This window comes from Pithys albifrons, chromosome 1 (assembly GCF_047495875.1).
Source record: "Pithys albifrons albifrons isolate INPA30051 chromosome 1, PitAlb_v1, whole genome shotgun sequence".
NCBI lineage: Eukaryota > Metazoa > Chordata > Aves > Passeriformes > Thamnophilidae > Pithys > Pithys albifrons.
In genome coordinates, this window is record NC_092458.1 from 126,759,254 (window position 1) to 126,772,853 (window position 13,600).

The following is a 13,600-nucleotide window of genomic DNA, read 5'->3' on the forward strand; positions in this document are numbered from 1 at the left end:
GGCAGGGACACCTCCCACCAGCCCAGGCTGCTCCAAGCCCTGTCCAACCTGGCCTGGGACACTCCCAGGGATGGGGCAGCCACAGCTGCTCTGCCCACCCTGTGCCAGGGCCTGCCCACCCTCCCAGCCAGGAATTCCTTCCCAATATCCCACCTATCCCTGCCCTCTGGTGGAGGGAAGCCATTCCCTGTGTCCTGTCCCTCCATCCCTTGTCCCAAATCCCTCTTCAACACCTCCCGAATCTTCCAGGGGTCTGAGTGTAAAGGTTTTCCCCTGGCTCAGGTGCTGTCCCAGGAGGCAGCGCAGCCCCAGCCCTGGAGCTGCCATGGCAGGTGCCAACAGCCCCTGGAGAGGGAATTCTGTGCTGGCTCCACCACATCCCACTTTACTGCCAAGCTGAGGGAACAGGTTTGGACACATGGGGGGATTGTTGGGGTGTTCTGTGCAGGGCCAGGAGTTGGACTCCATGATCCTTGTGGGTCCCTCCCAGCTCTGGATACTCCACGATTCACTTGGCAACCCCTCCCTGTTCCCTGGACCCTCCCAGGACCCTCCCTGTGCCCAGGACTCTCCTGCTCCCAGGACCCTCCCAGGACCCTCCTGTCCCCAGGACCCTCCCTGTGCCCAGGACCCTTCCTGTGCCCAGGACCCTTTCTGTGCCCAGGACCCCCACTGTGCCCAGGACCCTCCCTGTGCCCAGGACCCTCCTGTGCCCAGGACCCTCCCTGTGCCCAGGACCCTCCTGTCCCCAGGACCCTCCCTGTGCCCAGGACCCTCCCTGTGCCCAGGACTCTCCTGCTCCCAGGACCCTCCCAGGACCCTTCCTGTCCCCAGGACCCCCACTGTGCCCAGGACCCTTTCTGCCCCAGGCCCCTCCGCTCGGGTTTCCCTCCCCACCCTGCACTGGCAGCGCTGGCACATGGGAGAGCACTGCGGAGTTGGGGAAACTGCCCTGGAGAGGGACCCCCCCCGGCACAGCCCCCGCACAGACCCAGGACACGCTGCAGGTGCTGCTGGAGGCGTTTTATTTGGCGGTCACGGCCCGTGGGGTCCCTCGGGACATCCCCCCGTGCCCGTGCCCGTGCCCGTGCCCGTGCCCGTGCCCGTGCCCGTGCCCGGGGCGGGGCGGCGGCTCCTGCTGTGCCCGCGGCGCTCAGTGGTACCTGCGGGCCAGGGCGTGAGCCACGACCCCCACCAGCTTCTGCCAGGCGAACTGGCAGGCGGGGGTGAATTCCCTGCCGAAGTGGGACGCCAGGACGATGACGAGGATGTCTCCGAGGAGCTGGAGGAGGAGGAGGCGAGGCGGGGTCAGCGCTGCTGTCCCGGAGCCCGGGGATGCCCGCGCTGGACCCCCCGATGGCTCCGCTCCCACCCCGGGTCCGGCCGCGCCTTCGCCCCAAATTCCTCCTTTGTGCCCGCCCGCTGTTCCTGCTGCGGATTCCCCCTCCCCAGTCCCTCTCCCTCCCGTCTCCCCCAACAACACCCACAACCCACGGGCTGTTTCCTTGCCCTGACTTCTCCCTGAGGCTGAATTCCCCTCCTGAGCGGCCTCTCCCACTCTCCTCCTCCTCCTCCTCTTCCTCCCCTGCCCCACCGAGTGCCCCTCGGGCTGCGGGGCTGGTTCGTGCGTGGCTCAGTCCCCGTCCCCGGGACTGTGACCACAGAATCCTCAGCCTTTCCGCAGACAAGCTCTGAGATTTGGGAAAAAAGAATTTGCTTCATTCTTAAAATAAACTAGAAAGAAAGAACCTTGAAACCATTTCCCATCCGGGGGATGTTAAAACCATTTGCATGAGACCCACTCTAAAAAACCGGGCGTTTTTTCTTTTGCTTTTTAGATCTACATGGAGAGAACAAATGATTTGCATTTCAAAGCGTTGGAGGGCAGTGCCCCACCCCCGTGCCAGGCAAGGCACGACCCTGCTCTGTGGTTCTGCTTATCTTGCAGTAGGACCTTGGATTTCCTGAGATGCTCTGCTGAGCTTCCCTCTGCCTCCTCTTCCTCCAGCCCACCCTGCACCTTCCCCTGGGCTCATTCCCCAGACAGATCTCCAGGTGGGCATCTCCGAGTACCTTTCCCTCCCCAGTGCTGTGCTGGCACCAGGAGTGGCATTTTTTAGGCTGAAGTCACCCACAGTGTTGCCAACAGCACTGCACGAGCTGCCACCTCCCTTGGGACACAGAGACTCCCCAGCCCCAGGCCAGGAAAGTGCCCCTGGACAGAGTTGTGTGAAGGAACAGCACAATCTGACCCTGCCCACACGACCCAGGGAAGGGGCTGGCACAGCCAACAGGGCTCACCCTGAAGTTCTCGGGGTCCACGTGCAGCTTCTCACAGTGCAGCTCTGACAGCTTGGAGTAGGTGGCCTTGATGTTGTCCAGGTTCTTGATGGCCTCCCCGAAGGAGGTGAGCACCTTCTTGCCATGGGCACGGACCTTGGGGTTGCCAATGATGGCCGTGGGGCTGGAGAGGTTCCCAAAGTTAGAGAAGAACCTCTGGGTCCAGGGGTAGACGATCAGCAGCCTGGGGAGAGATGGAGACACACGAACAGACACGTGTTAATGCTCCCAAATGCAATTGCCTCAGTTTCCCTGCCAGGGGCAGCTGGGCAGGTTCCTGGCACTGGACATACCTGGCCAGGGCCTCGGCCCCACATTCCTCCACGTTGACCTTGCCCCAGATGCTGCTGATGAGCTGCTTCTCCTCGGCTGTCCAGTGCACCATGGTGGCGGCTTGGCTGGGCTGCAGGAGGACACAGAGCCTGTGGCTGAGCCCACACCCTGCAGGGCCTTTTATCCCCTGCCCACAGCCCCTCCCTGGCTGGCCCAAGGGGCCACTGGCTGGGCTGGGGGCTCTGCCCCAGCAGGAGCAGGAGGGGGAGCAGGAGGGGATGGCCAGGGCGTGGCACACCAAGAAGGGGCCTCTGGTTATCCTGAGCTCCAGATTTGTCCCTTCCCCTCTGGGAGGGCAGCTGTCCCCTCACCTTCCAGGAGTGGGCCCCTCTGCAGGGAAGGGGCTGCAGGAGCCCAGTTGGGATGGTCCATCACAGTGAGCACGGGCTGGACTCAGGGGTGCTGTCCTGGTGCCCCAACAATGGGCTCTGCCTTCCTTCAGTGAAATGAGGAATGTCCAGGCCAAAGTTCAGCCCTGGCAGAGCAACTCAGGAGGGTTTTGCCCCCAGCAAACTGTGCAGGTCCCTGCCCTGCCTGAGGAGTCCCTGCACCACCAGGAGCTGTGGCAGTGCTGGAGCTGGTCAGAGGAGGATCAGGCTCTGCAGCCAAAATCTGCATTAGCTCCATTTTCCTCCTCCATAACAGAACTTGACTTGTTTGATTTCTTTGTGCCTTTAGGAGCAGGAAGGATCATTGCTGGACTTTGGAGTCCAACTCCAGGGCTGGACTTCCATGATCCCAGTTCATCCCTTCCAACTCAGGATATTCTCTGATAGAATCACAGACTGGTTTGGGTTGGAGGGACCTTAAGGCTCATCCAGTTCCACCCTCCTGAATGGGAACTTCACCCAAATGTTCTCTCAGATGTGACACCCAGTTCTGCTGGGCAGGGAGCAAGGACCAAACAGGATCATCCTGTTCATCCCAACTCTGCTTTCAGCCACATCCACAAAGGGCAGTGAAACGTGTTCAGAACATGAGTTTGTCACTGCAGGACCAGTTCTGGGCTCAAAGAGCAGCAAAAGCTCAGCTCAGGAATGTCCAGCTTGGCCTTCCCCTTCTGAACCTGCCACTTTGCACATTCCCCCCATGTTCAGCAAGGAGGACACGTTTGGGCTCCCCTGGAACATCCCAGAGCACACTGGGGGCAATGCATCCTCACCAGGAGATGTCCTGGGGAGCTTTCCCCTTTTCTGTCCTGCATAACCCCCAAGGGACACCCTTTCCCCTTTTCTGTCCTGCATAACCCCCAAGGGACACCCTTTCCCCTTTACTCTCCTGCATAACCCCCAAGGGACACCCTTTCCCCTTTTCTGTCCTGCATAACCCCCAAGGGACACCCTTTCCCCTTTACTCTCCTGCATAACCCCCAAGGGCCACCCTTTCCCCTTTTCTGTCCTGCATAACCCCCAAGGGACACCCTTTCCCCTTTACTCTCCTGCATAACCCCCAAGGGCCACCCTTTCCCCTTTTCTGTCCTGCATAACCCCCAAGGGACACCCTTTCCCCTTTACTCTCCTGCATAACCCCCAAGGGCCACCCTTTCCCCTTTTCTGTCCTGCATAAACACCCCCAAGGGACACCCTTTCCCCTTTTCTGTCCTGCATAACCCCCAAGGGACACCCTTTCCCCTTTTCTGTCCTGCATAACCCCCCCCAAGGAACACCCTTTCCCCTTTTCTGTCCTGCATAACCCCCAAGGGACACCCTTTTCCGTCCTGCATAACCCCCAAGGGCCACCCTTTCCCCTTTTCTGTCCTGCATAACCCCCAAGGGCCACCCTTTCCCCTTTTCTGTCCTGCATAACCCCCAAAGGACACCCTTTCCCCTTTTCTGTCCTGCATAACCCCCAAGGGCCACCCTTTCCCCTCTTCTGTCCTGCATAACCCCCAAAGGACACCCTTTCCCCTTTTCTGTCCTGCATAACCCCCAAGGGACACCCTTTCCCCTTTTCTGTCCTGCATAACCCCTCACAAACCCCATCCTTGCTGAAAGCACAGGGCCTTTGATGCTGATCCCCAGGCACCTGGAGCACTGTGCTGTTTTCCTGCTCTCCACAGGATTTGGACTGGGCTAGGGAAGGTCTGGGATGGGAGAGGAGGGGACCAGGTGGCAGCAGAGCTGTCCAAGCTGCTCTCCAGCCTTGCCTTCCTCCACAGCCCAAATCCTGCAAAGTGTCTTCTGTACTGAAAATAGCAGAAAAAGCAATTCAAAGAAAGGAAATCCTGGGGGAGGTTTCCAGCCTCACAGTATCTCTTTCCCCCTCCAGTTGTAGACTTTTTATGGAATAGGGATGAATAATATTCAATAATTTGCCTGCATTTGCCTTTTCTCCAGACAGTCCAGTGCCTGGCCCTGGGGGTGGAGCACAATGACCAATTTGAGCCCAGCCTGGGCACAGTCAGGGGGGAGAGAATGTGCAGGGAAAAGGCTGCCAGGCTGCCACCTGTGCCCACCCTCCTGCTCCCCCTTATCAGCCCTGCCAGGACCCGGGTGCTGCCAGTGCTGCTCCAGGCATTGCCCAGGGGGTGCTGGCACCCACAGGGACGGGCTGACATCAGGAAATGGGAGCAGGGAAAGCAGCATGGGGAGAGGACACTCCCCAGGATCTGTGTGCTGGGGGACAGAGAGGGGCTGTCACCCCCCAGCTGGGGATGGGCAGGGGAGGGAAGCCATGGGCAGCACCTGTGGGGATTGTGCCCATCCTGCCAGGCCCCAGGGGCAGGGGATGGAAACCCTCTCCCTGTTCCAGGGAAGGGGGACACTGGAAGAAACCCCAGGAGTGGGAAGAGCTGAGCCCTCCCCTGGTGGGCTGATCTGTGGGGTTTACCCTGAGAGGTCTGCTCAGCTTGTGGGGTCACAGAGTCATGGAAGGGTTTGGGTTGGGAGGGACCCCAAAGCCCACCCAGTGCCACCCCTGCCATGGCAGGGACGCCTCCCACCAGCCCAGGCTGCTCCAAGCCCTGTCCAGCCTGGCCTGGGACACTCCCAGGGATGGGGCAGCCACAGCTGCTCTGCCCACCCTGTGCCAGGGCCTGCCCACCCTCACAGGCAGCAATTCCTGCCCAATATCCCATCTAGCCCTGCCCTCTGGCAGTGGGAAGCCATTCCCTTGTTCTGTCCCTTGTCCTGTCCCTCTCCAGCTCTCTGGTTGTTCCTGTCCCCAGACACCTCACTGACAGAACTACTTATTAAATAATTCATAGCCTGAAGTCTATGAACAATTATGCTCATACAAAACTATTCATACCTGTAATGAAACCTATGAAAAATTGTGTAGAATTTGGGGGCTCTGGTGCCCCTGAGCCTGCCCAGCCTCCCTGCAGGAAGAAAACCCTTTGGGTCTCACTGCAATTTATCTTCTCATCTTCTCAGTGTCTGCCTTGACACCAGGAATGAAATGCCTCTCCCTTTGGGTGCATGTCTGAGAAAGGGCATTTGTAGGACACAGAGGGATTTTAACCCCCTCCCGTGGGTCAGGACAGAGCGTGGAGTGCCCAGAAACGTGCCTGGAGCAGGGTTAGGGCACAGGGCAGAGATCTGGGATAAATAACTTTGCCCAATTTTTCCCCTTAAAAACGAGTCCATCCCCTCAGTTCTCCATCACTTCTGCTGTGTCACCATCCAGACAGTCCTTCCCATGGCAAGAACAAGCTCTGCCTGAGAGTCCTGCTGTGCAGACACCCCAACCCACCCCAACCCACCCCAACCCACCCAAACCCACCCCAAACCACCCCAACCCACCCCAACCCACCCAAACCCACCCCAACCCACCCCAACCCACCCCAACCCACCCCAAACCACCCCAACCCACCCCAACCCACCCCAAACCCACCCCACCCTCTGGGTGTGCACAGCCCTGATCCGTCCTCACACCCACAAAATGCTCAAGTCTCCACTCCTGGCAGGATTGGACCCCCCCAGACTGCAGCGTGGGCAGCGCAGGGTGGGAGAGAAATGAATAAACAAGGTCTGGACAGGCCTTGATAGCAAAATGTTTATCTAAAAGCTGCCCCCACCCAGCTGGCTGCTGGGCCAGTGTGACTCAGCTGATTTTGGGGAGGTTTGATGCCAGGGATCAGCCAGGGTAGATTAAAGTCTTCAATTTGTTTATCCTCCTCCCCCAAATTATGAATCCTCCCAGTTTCCCTTGTCTGGGAGAGACACGCAGTTTTCACAGTAAAATTCCGAGTATTTCCCCAGTGAGGGACCAGGGGGTGGCAGGGCTGGCTCAGCCCATATCCCAAAAGCACCATTCCCACAGCAGACCCCTCACCAACCCCCAAACCCACCCGTGGCAGAGGCAGCCGTGGCACTGCAGCCCCCCGTGGTGCCCCGTGTCCCCCCAGCCCCTCAGGGACAGGCAGACACGCAGAGGCTTCACAGGCTGAGCTTTATTTGGCTGTTGAAGTGGCTCCAGCGCGGCGGCAGCGGCGGACACGGCGCTGCCGGGGCTGTCCTGCTGCTGCTCAGTGGTACTTGCGGGCCAGGGCGTGGGCAACCACACGCACCAGCTTCTGCCAGGCAGCCTGGCACTCGGGAGTGAAATCCTTGCCGAAGTGGGCGGCCAGCACGATGATCAGGATGTCACCCAGGAGCTGCAGAGGGGACAAGAGCACCCTCAGGTCAGCAACGCCCCACACACCATTCACATCACACCCAGGGAAGCCTTTGGGAACTTCTCAGCCTTGAAAACCTCCCTGAAGTCCTTTTTGAGGTGCACCTTAAACTTGGTCTCTGCTCTTACTCTAAAGGTTCACGTTCTGGTACCCCCTGGGAAGAGTAACCAAAAATTCTCCAGAAATTTTGTTGATTAAATTTTTCTTTCTGCCTTCTGGTTCCATTTTGGAGTTTTTCCCAAGCTGAAGACCCAGCTGAGATCCCAGCATGGAAAGGAGCCAGCACTGGGCACTGCAGAGTGCTCTGGCATAAACAACAAGCTCATGCCAGCATGGGAGGGTCTCTGCCAGCCCCAGGGACAAATGTTGGGGTTAATTCCCACTGGGAACTCTCAGCTGCACAAACACAGGAGCCAAAGCTTTCTCTTCCTCTAGATCCTCCTTTGCTTTTGGCATCCAGCTGCCACCTCCTGCTCCTCGCTCCTCTGCCTTCTCCTCCATGCCAAGCTTCACTCTTGCTCCTTCCCTTTCCCCTTGGCTCAAACCTCTTCCTGCTCAACAACTGCCTTCTCTTTGCTCTCCCCATCCCTTCCTGCACTGAAACCACCTCCCCAACTCCTTCCTGTCCCTCTCAGCCCCTTTGGTGCCTCCTCACCAGGCAGCAGGTTGGTCCCTTCCCTCTCTGTCCCTCTGCCTCTCTCCCTCACTCCAGCCACAAGCCCCTCTCCCTCCTGCACTGGCACATCTGGGCTGGGGTCAGGGGTCAGGGCAGACACCGCCGGGGGGCTGAGCCCCCTCTGGGGCCAGGCTCACCCTGAAGTTCTCGGGGTCCACGTGCAGTTTGTCGCAGTGCAGCTCGGACAGCTGGGCGAAGGTGTTCTTGATGCTGTCCAGGTTCTTGACGGCATCCCCGAAGGAGGTGAGCACCTTCTTGCCGTGGGCACGGACCATGGGGTTACCCAGGATGGCGGTGGCACCGGACAGGTTCCCGAAGGAAGCGAAGAACCTCTGGGTCCATGGGTAGACGATCAGCAGCCTGGGGAGAGACACGAGCAGACATGGGGCCACGTTGGCGCTGCCATGGCCGGCCGGTTCCTCTGTCCATGTGCAGCCCAGCAGGTTCCCGGGAGCTCGACCTACCTGCCCAGGGCCTCGGCCCCGCAGTCGGCGACATTGACCTTGCCCCAGAGGCCGGTGATGAGCTGCTTCTCCTCGGCTGTCCACTGCACCATGGCGCTGGCTGGAGGGAGGGCTGCGTGTGGCCGGACCGGAGGAAGGCTTGGCTGTGGCTCCCGGGGGATCGCACGCTGCCAGCGCCTCTGCCCGACCCCTTTTATCCGCTCCGCTGGGCCCCTCCTCCTGCCCGGGCACCCCTCCATTGGCTGGGCCCCCGGGGGGGCAGCCCTGGCACCCCAAGGGAGGGGACCCCACAGCAGGGTGGGGCCCCAGGGCAAGATGCCCAGACCCAGCGCCGGGCGGGCGCCCTCCCCAGTCTCTGATTTCCAGCCCCGCTGGAGGGTGGCATTATCTCCATGCAAAGCCCAGGCACGGCACCGCCTCAGTCCCCAGCAGCCCCCCAGGGAATGTGCCCCTCAGATGGTGCAAACCCCCAAGGCAGAAGACTCAGACTTGGCGCTTTTGGGTTCTCCCCATGAATGCACCAGTTTCTGTTCCTCCTCTTCTTGCAGGACCTCTCAGGCTTTGGGTCCTCTCTGTTCTTTCCCATCGGCCCTTTAGGAGTTGGAGAAGTTCAGGGTGACACTTCTGAAACCATGGCAGGGACTTGCAGCCAAGAGAGAGGTCCTGGCTCAAAGGGCCTGTTGGCAAAGGTCACCAGGACTGGAAGGGAGATGTAGCCCAGGGCACACAAATGGCCTGCAGGATGTTGGCTCACCAGGAGAGGGGGGAGACTGGGGAGTCGGGGATCTCATGGAATCCCAGGATCACTGAGCTTGAAAAGGTGCTCCCAGCCCACAGAGCCCACCCTGTGCCCCATTCCCACCTTGGCAAAGCCCTGCCAGCCCCTGGAGCCCACCCTGTGCCCCATTCCCACCTTGGCACAGCCCTGCCAGCCCCCTGGAGCCCACCCTGTGCCCAATGCCCACCTTGGCACAGCCCTGACAGCCCCTGGAGCCCACTCTGTGCCCGATGCCCACCTTGGCACAGCCCTGACAGCCCATGCAGCCCACCCTGTGCCCAATGCCCACCTTGGCACAGCCCTGCCAGCCCCTGCAGCCCACCCTGTGTCCGATGCCCACCTTGTCCCCCAGCCCAGAGCACTCAGTGCCACGGCCAGTCCTGCCTTGGGCACCTCCAGGGCTGGGCACTCCAACCCTCCCTGGGCAGCCCCTGCCAGTGCCTGCCCACCCTTCCCATGAATAAAAAAGCATCTGCACAGTTGGGCAGCAGGAGATGGGGCCTGACCCAGGGTTGGCAGCCAGAGGAACGGTGCCCCTCCCGAGAGGTGGCAGAGGCAGCTGAGTCTCCTGGCACTGCACATCTGCTCCTGCTCCCCGTGGGGTGGTGGGGTGGGATGCAGGGATTGGGGTCGGGAATGGAGCTCCTGGGGGGCAGGAGTGCCCCAGTGGGGTCTGGATGACCATGGAGAAAAGTGTTTGCATGGGCATGAGCTGCTGCTGTGCCCAGTGAGGGCCCCAGTTCATGGAATCCCAGACTGGGTTGGGTTGGAGGGGATCTTCAAACTCAGCCAGTGCCACCCCTGCCATGGCAGGGACACCTCCCACCAGCCCAGGCTGCTCCAAGCCCTGTCCAGCCTGGCTGTGATAATTGTGTCCGTTGCATTCTGCCTTTGCTAATCTGAGAATGGAAATCATTTAGGGGAAAAAAACCCACAAAACAAAAGCAAACACAAACAAACCAAAACAAAACAAAAACCCAACCAGAAAAACAAGCAACAAAACCAGCAACCCTCCACATTTTCCTTTCATGAAGGAAGTTAAAAAAAAATGGACCCAATCTCCCTGTCCCTTCTCCCACTGCACATTTTTGTAGTTTTGTTCCACTTACTCTGTGAAAGGCTTAAAAAATTAAACCTAACAATGGTCCTGATCTCTCCAAAAAGCACCAGAATGTTTTTTCTCTTTGCATTTTGTGGTGTTTATTTTAGCTTTGACCTGAATGTTCCCGTGGATTCTGCAGCTTAGACGAGTCTCACTTGCAGGAATGAGACCGTGGCTTGTGTTGCCCCACGTGTGAGACCTTCCCCTCTCCCTTCCCCAGCCCCGGAGCGGCCCCTTCCCCGTTCCCACAGAGAGCAGACACCTCCTCATGGCTGAGCAGTGGTGTTTATTTGGCAGTCAGAGCCCAGGAGGCCCCCGGGAGTGTCTCCAGGCAGGGGTGCTGTGGGGTGCTCAGTGGTACTCGTGTGCCAGCGCGTGGGCCACCACACGGACCATCTTCTGCCAGGCGGCCTGGCAGGCTGGGGTGAAGTCCTTCCCGAAGCTGGCAGCCAGGGAGATGATGAGGATGTCACCCAGGAGCTGGCAGGGGAGGGAGGAGAAGGTGTAAGCCAGTGCTGCCCCCAGCCCTTTGCCCACTGCCACACTGCCCAGGTGTTCCTGGGGATCCATCCCAAATCCCAGCCCCGTGCAGACCCCCCGGCCCCTGGCACAGGTCCTGTCTCTGGCATGCACAAGGATCCCTGGGTGTGCTGGATCCTCCTCAAACACCTTCCCTTGCCTGCTCTGCAGGGTCCTCCCCCTGCTCCCACTGGGTTTGTCATTTCTTTCCATCCCTGCCCACCCTGTCGCTGGGCTCAGATCCCTCCTGCCAGAGTGGCCGTGTTTGTTTTCCCTCGTGGTTTAACCACTCCCATCACAGCCAAGCTCAGCTCTTCCCTCCAAACCCTGTCTCAGTTTCTTCCCTTCTGGTCTCTGTCTGCTCTGAGATGTTTCTCCCCACCAGGATGTGTTTGACTCTGTATTTGCCTCACCAGCTGCCCTGCCTGGCTCCCTCCCCTCCCAGATCCCAGCCCTGGAACTTCTCTCTGTTCTCCCCAAACACAACTGTTCATTCCCCTTTCCCTTCCACCGCCCCTGCCCTTGGCAGACTCCCAGGCTGGGGCAGTCTCAGGGTTTCTCCCGAGGTCTCTCAGACTGTCAGACCCCTCTGAGAGCCCCAAAGCCCCTGCAGACCCCAGACCCCTCTGCCCAGCCCAGGCTGGAGCCCGAGCACGGCTCACCCTGAAGTTCTCGGGGTCCACGTGCAGTTTGTCACAGTGGAGTTTGCTCAGCTGAGCAAAACATTTCTTGATGTTGTCGAGGTTCTTGACGGCATCCCCGAAGGAGGTGAGCACCTTCTTGCCGTGGGCACGGACCATGGGGTTGCCAGCGATGGCTGTGGGGCTGGAGAGGTTCCCAAAGGAAGCAAAGAACCTCTGGGTCCATGGGTAGACAACCAGCAGCCTGGGGAGGGACACAGAGACACAGAGACCCCAGTGTTGCTGTGACTGGAGGGGTGGGCAGTGCAGCTGGGCGGGTTCCCGGGCACTGGACCGACCTACCTGCCCAGGGCATCGGCCCCGCACTCGGCGACGTTCACCTTGGCCCAGATTGCAGTGATGAGCTGCTTCTCCTCAGCTGTCCAGTTCACCATGGTGCAGACAGAGGGGCTGTCCCTGAACAATGGCAGGAGGTGCTGCCAGAGGTGCCCCAGCGATTTTTATACACGGCTTGGCCTAATCTCAGTCCCCGGGGCCATTGGCTGGGGCTGGGGAGGGAGTGGGGCTGCACAAGGGGAGATAGCAGGTTTGGATGCTGGCCAAGGGGACAAGGGGCCCTTTCCCCACTCTGTTGGTGAGTGGAAAGGCATCCCCTCTCTGGGCACAGCCCCGAGTGCAGGTGGAGCTCTGGCACAGCCCTGGCACAGCTGAGCCTCCCAGAGTGGCACAGCCCTGTGCCACCTGCAGCCCACGTCCTGCTGGCCATTGCACACAGAATCATGGAACCCCAGACTGGGTTGGGTTGGGGAGACCTTAAATCTCATCCAGTGCCACCCCTGCCATGGCAGGGACACCTCCCACCAGCCCAGGCTGCTCCAAGCCCTGTCCAGCCTGCCCTGGGACACTCCCAGGGATGGGGCAGCCACAGCTGCTTTGGCAGCCAGAGAACATCTCCAGCAGTTGCATTGGTGCCACAGGGCAGTGCCAGCTGACAGAAGGGATAAACATGAGTTTAAACTCCCTGCAAAAGGCTCCCAAGGCCTTCTAAGTTTGAAGATCAGTGAGCTGTGGAGACATTTAAAGGAAACCTGCCCTGTTGGGCCAGCCCAGAGGCTGTTTCAGCAGTGGGGCAGTGGCTGGGAAGGAGCTCCCAGTCAGGCAGACACAGCCCCAAAGGTGCCTCCGAGGATGGCAGAGGGAGCCTGGCCAGGGCAGCAGGAACATTCACTCTGGGCACTGTGAGACTGGGCAAAACCCAAAGGCAGGACAGCCCAGACAGTCCAAGCCCTGGGCTCTGCCTGGGGCTTCTACCAGGGGTCCATCCACCTTGACCTTTTTTATCAGAAAGAGTTCACTTTAAGTCCATTTTAAAATCACTTCTTTCTGTCCTGGAGGCAGTGGCCTGGCTGGCAGGTCCTGGGAGCTGGAGCTGGGATTGTCTGCTGAGGGGGCAGTCTGGGGAACCAGTGAGGGAGGGGAAATGTTCATCCCAGTGTGCTGGGCAGAGGCAATTCCTGTGGCTTTTTACCTGTTCAGAGTCCAAGGGAGATCTCCCCTCTCCCAGTGCACCCCCAGCAACACCTGCAGCTCATTCCTGATGGTCCCCAGAAAGAAAACTGGGGGTTCTTTTGCTGTCTGCCTGGCCTGGATTTTCTATGCTCAGGACTCTGCCCCCAGGCACATGCCAGGCAGCTGCTCCCTTTGGTGTGGGGGGAAGATGTCCTAAGTTGTAGAATCACAGAATCACAGAATCATGGAATGGCTTGTGCTGGGCAGGAACTGCAGGATCACCTCACTGCAGTCCCCCAGTGAAACCTTCCACTAGATCAGGTTGCTCAAGTCTTGCTTGATGTCTTGGCCACACACTTGCTGCGTTCCATGGACAAGAACCTTCCTTTTTCAGAGACAAACTGTCCCAATGATGTCCAAAGGCAGCTCTAGTGATGGCCTTTCTGCTCAAGCAGAGTTTATTGTCCCTGATTGCAGCAGGAGTGGCCCGTGCCAAGCTTTACAGAGCCCTTATCAGCAGCAGTGGCATCTGTGCCCGGGCTCTGGAGCCAGGCCAGCCCCCACTCCTCTCCAGAACATGCAGTCCCTGGTGTGTAAAGCCAGCAGGTCTCGAGGGTGTC

At 59.4% G+C, this 13,600-nt stretch overlaps 3 protein-coding genes across 9 annotated transcripts; all 3 read right to left on the bottom strand.

The window, feature by feature from the left end:
- Window positions 1–1,024: 1,024 nt before the first annotated feature.
- On the bottom strand, window positions 1,025–6,994 carry LOC139677635 (hemoglobin subunit epsilon). Of its 7 annotated transcripts, none has more exons than XM_071567831.1 (4): window positions 6,965–6,994; window positions 2,634–2,743; window positions 2,302–2,524; window positions 1,025–1,282 (listed from the first exon to the last, which is right to left on the bottom strand). In XM_071567831.1, the coding sequence occupies exons 2-4, from the start codon at window positions 2,723–2,725 to the stop codon at window positions 1,154–1,156; spliced, it is 444 nt and encodes a 147-aa protein (XP_071423932.1). In that variant the 5' UTR covers window positions 2,726–2,743; window positions 6,965–6,994; the 3' UTR covers window positions 1,025–1,153. The 7 variants fall into 7 exon arrangements, with proteins under 7 accessions (XP_071423932.1, XP_071423906.1, XP_071423922.1 ...); XM_071567805.1 differs by lacking the exon at window positions 6,965–6,994 and adding an exon at window positions 6,553–6,614; XM_071567821.1 differs by lacking the exon at window positions 6,965–6,994 and adding an exon at window positions 6,549–6,582.
- Window positions 6,995–7,051: 57 nt separating this feature from the next.
- LOC139677628 (hemoglobin subunit beta) lies at window positions 7,052–8,612 on the bottom strand. The gene is made up of 3 exons (XM_071567769.1): window positions 8,432–8,612; window positions 8,105–8,327; window positions 7,052–7,270 (listed from the first exon to the last, which is right to left on the bottom strand). Exons 1-3 carry the CDS (start codon window positions 8,521–8,523, stop codon window positions 7,142–7,144), a joined length of 444 nt encoding a protein of 147 aa, XP_071423870.1. The 5' UTR covers window positions 8,524–8,612; the 3' UTR covers window positions 7,052–7,141.
- Window positions 8,613–10,613: 2,001 nt separating this feature from the next.
- LOC139677662 (hemoglobin subunit beta-like) lies at window positions 10,614–11,998 on the bottom strand. The gene is made up of 3 exons (XM_071567845.1): window positions 11,814–11,998; window positions 11,493–11,715; window positions 10,614–10,791 (listed from the first exon to the last, which is right to left on the bottom strand). The coding sequence occupies exons 1-3, from the start codon at window positions 11,903–11,905 to the stop codon at window positions 10,663–10,665; spliced, it is 444 nt and encodes a 147-aa protein (XP_071423946.1). The 5' UTR covers window positions 11,906–11,998; the 3' UTR covers window positions 10,614–10,662.
- Window positions 11,999–13,600: the final 1,602 nt, after the last annotated feature.